At 28.6% G+C, this 7,544-nt stretch overlaps 1 protein-coding gene across 1 annotated transcript; it reads left to right on the forward strand.

Moving 5' to 3' along the window:
- Positions 1-655: 655 nt before the first annotated feature.
- Positions 656-3,010, forward strand: LOC125860165 (transcription factor bHLH36-like). Its single transcript, XM_049540065.1, has 3 exons — positions 656-1,092; positions 1,617-1,952; positions 2,575-3,010. Exons 1-3 carry the CDS (start codon positions 766-768, stop codon positions 2,647-2,649), a joined length of 738 nt encoding a protein of 245 aa, XP_049396022.1. The 5' UTR covers positions 656-765; the 3' UTR covers positions 2,650-3,010.
- Positions 3,011-7,544: the final 4,534 nt, after the last annotated feature.

Here is a 7,544-nt window from a genome sequence, read left to right on the forward strand (position 1 = left end):
TTTAATGAACGGTTTGAAGCTGTGGCTGATATTTTCCTTCTCTTCTAGATTGGTTGGAACGTGTCTCAATGCTATTGCTTATCTTAACCTTGCAACAGTTTAATTTGTATCAATGATTAAGTTGCCCCATCAAAATGATAAGTGAAAGCCTTACATAGCAAAATCTCTTTGTAGAACAAACGTAAAATGTTGTTAAACTTACTAGTAAAAGGGGTTTACAAGTATATTAAACTTTCATGGTACGTGGGATTAAAAGATCTTGTTGCATGTTTTTTTAGACTTCCGTTCATAATACTTTAAAACTTTTTCAAATAAAATACATATTTAATTAAATATAATTTCAAAAATTTAAATGTATGACCAAATGATTTATTGTCAACTTTGGAGACAATGCCAGAAATAGAGAGCAGAGACCATAGTGGTGGGGGTTACAATTATAAATAACAAATAGCCAGACTATACTATATTATCGATTAAAGAAAACAGTATAGGTTACAATAATATAAGAAAATAAATGTTGGTGAGTCAGTCCTTACCTCTACCTATTTATGGAGACATTGCTGACAATCATCAAGGGTCATTCAAGATCTCGCAATCCTAACAAACGTATCTTTTTTTATTACTTTATTTTTTTTCTATTTATTTGTTAAACAAATTATAACAGAGTCCAATTATATGTACATATATAAATGTAAAGGAAAAAGCTGGAGAACTTGCTAATCATTTGATCAACAAGAAGAATACTAGCTAGCAAGTATATTTGAAATGTTTTCTTTACAAGCAAGTGATGACTTATTAATTCAAATTCTCTCAAATCCATGTCAACAAAGCAAGAATAATATTTCACAAGATCCAGTTATGGATTTTGCTTCTATGGATACAACGCGTACTCATATTCCTCCAAATACTAATTCACAGAAAAAGAGAATATCCAAAAGAAAACTGAATACTAATAATGAAGATGGAATTGCTTCAGATGATCATTTCAAGCTTAGGAAAATTATACATAGAGATATTGAACGTCAGAGAAGACAAGAAATGGCTGCGCTCTACTCTTCTCTTCGTTCTCTCCTTCCTCTACAATATGTCAAGGTAATCTTTTTGACAGCTATTTTAATTTTGTCTGAAAAATTTATCCATCATATACATGGCGGAGCTAGTAAGAGTTCATAATAAGTTCATTTGAATCTTTTTTTTTTTTGGGTGGAAAATTATATTATTTATAAATGATTAAAATTATTTTTTATATATATATAATTAATTATAATAGAAGTATGTTGTATCCCCTACAACTTCTTCATATTTTGTATATCCTCAATAAAAATTCCGACTCCACCACTAATCACATACAGTACTTCCTTTTTTTGTACTTCTACTTCATAATTTATTTTAAGGAAAAAGTCTCAAATATGCCATTAAATTTTGAGAAAATGTTCATTTATGTCATTATTTGTTAACTGAAATGATATAGATAAATTAAACTTTTAACGGATGTCATAGATAAAGTCTTTTCTCAAAGTTGGATGATATATTTGGATTTTTTCCCTTTTTTAAATGTTCTTTGTCTTCCGCTTGACTTCTTTTAATGAATCCGAAATTTGTTTATGGCTTAACAGGGAAAGCGTTCAGTATCGGACCATATGCATGAAGCTGTGAATTATATAAAAGAAATGCAAGGAAACATCAAGGAATTGGAGAAACAGAGAGACTTGCTAATGATACCCAATTCAATCCGACATGGAACTGAAAATGATAGCACATTCACAGATTGTACTGTAACAGTGAGTCCCTGTCTGCAGGGTGGTGTACAGATCTCAATCAGTGTTGATTGTAAAGGGAAAAATTTTCCTCTTTCAAGAATTCTGGGTGAGCTTCTGAAACAAGGGCTTAATATGGTTAGTTGTGTTTCTGCAAAAGCGGATCAAAGGTCACTCTACACAATTCACACTGAGGTACCTACTCTACATGTCTATGTGTTACTTCACACATTTATGGTAACTTGAAATAATCAATTCTAGTGTAATACTAACTAGTTCAATTGCAAGTTAATGGTAAAAAAATAAATCTAAACTAGTACGAGTATTATTTTTTTATGAGTTTCATATTTTAACTATCAAGAGTATCTATCTAAACTATCACTTCCACATTTGTATCAAAATTCATTTCAATACTAAGTTGGTCTACACGTGTTTGTTGTTGTGTGGGAACAATATTTGGTCAACTCATCATCAATATATATTGTAAGACTAATAAAATGATAATTTAGATAGGTAAAAGAAACCGTAGATTTTACCGTTCTCTCTTAAATTGAACTAATAGCATATTTCTTCTTACATTTTCAATGTAAATAATTTTAATCGCTAGAATTAATTGGAGAATAACTTCTTTTTAAAAGATGGTTCATTTGGGGAAAATTGCTCCATCATCCTCCAATGTGAGATTCTTCAACATCATATCTCTCGTTTATTTGAGACCGAAACATTGTTGTTGTTGTTGTTATGTTTCCTTATCAATCGTCAATTAACGAATCGATCCGTTACGTTCTCTAATAAATCATTATGCATCTTCCTGCAGGCGTGTGATATGAACAACATTGATCACCTGGCACTGCAACAAAAAGTGATTGATATGATCAACCTGGACTTGTAATTCTCGGTTTACAATTAATAACATACCATTCAAGTGCATTTTTGGCAGTAAGGATGTTTGGGTTTGTAGAAAATGCATTGGCTGCAGCTTAATTCCACTAATGGTCTGGCGTGGCAAATTGCGATGTATATAAAGCAATGAGGAAAATAAAGGATTCTCTGCTTTTCTACTTCATGAGGATATACGAGTTGATTTTACCGATGGTTACTCAACTAATGTAATTATTATCTCAAAAAGTTATATTTCTTTTTGACTAACTTTCTGAGATAATAATTACATTAGTTGAGTCATTACTATTGAACTCTATATTTGACTTGTATGAGATCAATGATAAATATAATCGGAAAATGGTTATGGACAAGTTCGATGTATTTTCTACTCATGGCACAGTTAAATCATTCACTGGTTTACTCATGATCTTATAAATTCTTTAGACGTACAATGAGCATAAAGAATTTTATTTTATTTTAAAACGAACCTGAGCAATCAATTTGGTTTTAATTTCATTTGGAGAATGTAATAAATATTTTTGCATAAAAATGTCATCCGAAATGCATGCTTTGCTGGAAAATAGAAGGTTTCATATTTATGTTTCTTTTTGTCAATAATAATTTAGCTTTAAAATGTTCATTTCGTTATTAATGAAATGATTTATAGTCATTATATGTTTATGATTTATTTTAGACCACAAATTTTATTTTCTTTTTATATTTTTTAAATTCCTTGTCAAATGAAATTACAGCACATAAATTAGGATAAAAAAAATACAAATTTATTTTATGTATTAGGTTACATTACCATATTTGACCAAATCCATATTTACCCATATTTTATATAAATGAATTATGATCCAATCTATTTTAATTCAATCTATCCAAATCCGATTTAATGCACCCATTTTTCATCCCTAAACATGTGGGACAAGATCCTGTTGCATGTTTGATCAAGTTTATCTCTATATGTTTCCAGTGAAAATTACTTTTGAAAAAATAAATAGTCTTATAGTAGCTAGCTGTCATTTATCAGTGGTGTTTTAATTTGGCAAGAAAGTCACATTAAAGGACTTCATTAACTTCTCAATCCTTGAAGCAGTTTATATCAGTACAATTAACTGCCTATAGCAGGTTTAAAATTTTTTACAATGATAGAGGTCCAACCAATCATAGTTATATAAGGCTCCATTCTTCTTTTGACACCTGGATAGTGGCCCTTTTCTTACCTTTTACATGTTATCCACCACTTCTCTTCCACTCACTCCTCTCTTCTTTTCTTTTCTTTTTTTTTTACTCCTAATAAATATCTATTTTTTAAATGCATAATTAAATAATTATTACATCTGATAAAAAAATATAGATGAACATATTTTCTGTTAAATTATTTAAAAAATTTTAGAACTATAATTTTAAAAATAAACTTACTGCTCAATATTTTTTAATAAAATAAGTCAATTTCTGATCTTGTGTTTTTTAATAAAATAAGCCAATTTCTGATCTTGTTTAAAAATTATAGATACATTTTTTCATCTTAATTATAATTTAAAATAAAAATACTAACGAGATAAACAAGACAAATGGGACGAATTTATAAACGATTTAAAAAAATTATGCAAGGTAAAGCAAATCACATAGTGAAATTTAAGTCTTTTGAATTAAAACTTTAAATACTAATTTATTCTTCAAAAATCAATTGGTTTCGACAACATTTAAATTAATTACTCATTATATATTATTATTATTATTATTATTATTATTATTATTATTATTATTATTAATATATCAAGAGGTCTTCACATTCACTTACAATTTTATTTCTTTAGCGTTTTTTCATTAAGTATTTCAAAAGATTGTAACTAAAAAAAATTAAAAAAATTAACTGATAATCTATGTTAAGATAATGACTGCACATATATGAACTAAAGTCTAAGACAAAATAAAAAGAGCTATCAAATAATAAATTTGAATAAATTTAATTTTTGAAAAATGCTAATAATTAAGAAACTGGATTTTTTTTTTAGTTAATTTTATACTATTAACAATATTGAATAATAAGATTATTTTTAATATTCAGTCATGAGAACGTTTTCATTTGACCAAAAATATTTATTAGTATTTTTATTAATTATATCAATTGTTTACTTATATACTCCCTCTGTCCACTTTTATTTGTCATGTTGCGCTTTTCGAAAGTCAATTTGACTAATTTTTAAAGTTAAATTAGATTATGTTAATTTGATATTTTTTTAAAAAAAATTAGATATTCAAAAACTATACGAAAAGTACTATAAGTTGCAATTTTTTGCATATCAATATGATGAAAATATACATCGTAAAATGTTGGTCAAAGTTCTTATTGTTTGACTCTTAAAAAGGAAATCATGATAATTAATTGTGGACGGAGGGAGTAGTTGGGAGTTAGATATTTATTAGGACTCATGAGTAAAAAGAATTTAAAAAAATGAAAGAAAAGAAGAGTGAGTGGAAGAAGAATAGTAAAAAAGTAAAAAATTGGATCCACTATCCAAGTGTCAAAAGAAGAATGGAGCCTCACACAACTATTGTTGGTTGAGCCTCTACTTGTAAAAATTTTCTAGCAGGTTTTACTCTGTTTTTCAACTTATAGCATGCTCGATATAAATAATCATTATTTTTCATCTATTTTAATTTGTTTATTATATTAAAAAAAGATATTTATTTTATGTTTTGTTTGAAAAATGAAAAAAATAATTTATCACTTAATTTCTAATTTATTCTTATTATTTATTACTATAGTCATTTCATGATACATTTTCCAAAATATTGAATGCATTATACTCAAAGAGTTATACAGAATCTCTTATTGTAAGTCAATTTTGCTTAGTCGTGTAAAAACTTACGTATAGTATTAGTTTGAGTGCCTAAAGTTTTGGCTCAAAAAGGGATTCCAAGGCTTTGAATTTCAGCTTTAAAATAAAGTTTTACTACTTTTATAGTGTCTAGAAAATAAAATAATCTTATTGTATTTTTCATCGTCGTCTTCACTACATTTTAATACACTATTATATTGTTTTCATTTTCTTGGATTTGACCACGTGATATTCAAAAACAATTATCTGACTAATTCAAATTTATGCCTCACAAAGCTTATTTTAGAAGAAAGCACTTCTTTTAGGAAATTTTTTATTTTCAAGATCCAAACTCTAATTAAGAATAAAAGGATATCATATGTTCGTGATCCCTCGGTGGCTACTTACTTTTTAATTGAACTTGTATATATAGGAGTGTGTTTTTTTGGGCGACCTTTTATTTTCTTCTCGAAAGTGATTAGCCGGACTTGATTTACTAACCAATCAGGCGGCAATTATAATTTGCATCAGAAGAGAAAAAAAGAAGAAGATGCAGAACAACATGGAATCGAAATGCAAGTTAATGTGTGTTTTGTGAGAAGGAAAATGTTTCCAAAATTAAAGAAACGTGGTTTTTTAAATTTATTTTTTGGTGTACTCTGAGTGGGGTCAAGGTCGGATCCAAGGTCAGAGTGGGAGTTAGGTAGTTGGGTCTTGAGTTGAGATCGGGGGTTAGGAGACGGGTGTTAGGTCTCGGGCCTGGAGTCAGAAGTTAGGTCCTAGGTCAGGATCAGATTTGAGAAGACGAGTTTCGAGGTCGAAATTCGAATCTCAGGTGGGGTTAGATGGAGAGTAGGGTATGCCAAGGTCAGGAGTCATTTCCTAAGTGAGGATCAAAAGGATCGGGTCCCAAGTCTAAGTTAGGTCCTAAGTCCTGGATCTGGGTCAAGAGAGTTAGGTCTCAAGTAGGGGGTGGCATGGTATGGTAGATATGAATACCATACCGAAGTCAATTTTTAACACCATGGTTTGGATTTATGATAATTGATATCCATTTTAAAAAATTTTGGTATTCAATATGATATTTGGTATTTATATATTTTTTAAAAAATTAGGATAAACTACATAAATTTCATTACTTTAGCTCCTAATTACTAGGAATCTCGATAGTTTTCAATATTACTTTCTATACCATTTTCGGCTATCAGATACATGTATCATAAGCCGTTAGAGGTCATTACTTTTCAGATAAGTTGCGACTTTTCCAAAGGATTGTGACTTTTTCCATAAGTTGCGACTTTTCCAAAGAGTTGTGACTTTTTCCATAAGTTGCGATTTTTCCAAAGGGTTGTGACTTCTCGAAAAGGTCATGACTTTTCAGATAAGACACAAAAAACATTTGTTCATACTACCCTTTGTTGACTATAAATAGAGGGGCTTCATCTCATTTTTCAACCACAATTAATTTTTTTAATCTTACTCTTCTTCTCCTTGCATTTTAAATTTTTTTGTATGATTTATTATCTTTGAGTGAGTTTGAAGTTTAGCGGAATATGAGGTACCACTATTCTGATGAAGTAAGTCGTTTTATCCTAAGAGGCTATATTCCATAACCTCGAGTACTTGAGGAAAGTAATTTTGATGATATAATAATTATTTTTTTGCTTAATAAATACATTTGTATGTAATGTTCCAATATATGAAGTTAACATGATGTAGCCTAAATTCATTTTTTTGTTAACAATTTCTCTTGTGATGTAAATATATGTTTCTGAATATCTTTTCCAAAATTTAGAGAATCGTCACGATTTGTTTTTGATGCTCAAGACAAAAGAATGACTTTATTTATCAATGCTACTTATGTGATCTAGACTCTCATGAAGTTTGCTTCAAAATAGTTATTACTATATAACATTGCCCTTTTGTTTTACTTATTTACTAAGTATTTCTTAACATTTTAGTATTTTAGACGAAGAAAAGTTCATATGACTACTAATAACGCCAGTTGAAGTTTGTATTAGTTTAATTTTTATTATTTATTTAATAGTTAATTTTATTAGATAAATATTTTCAT

Source organism: Solanum stenotomum, chromosome 3 (genome assembly GCF_019186545.1).
Source record: "Solanum stenotomum isolate F172 chromosome 3, ASM1918654v1, whole genome shotgun sequence".
In the NCBI taxonomy this organism is placed as follows: domain Eukaryota; kingdom Viridiplantae; phylum Streptophyta; class Magnoliopsida; order Solanales; family Solanaceae; genus Solanum; species Solanum stenotomum.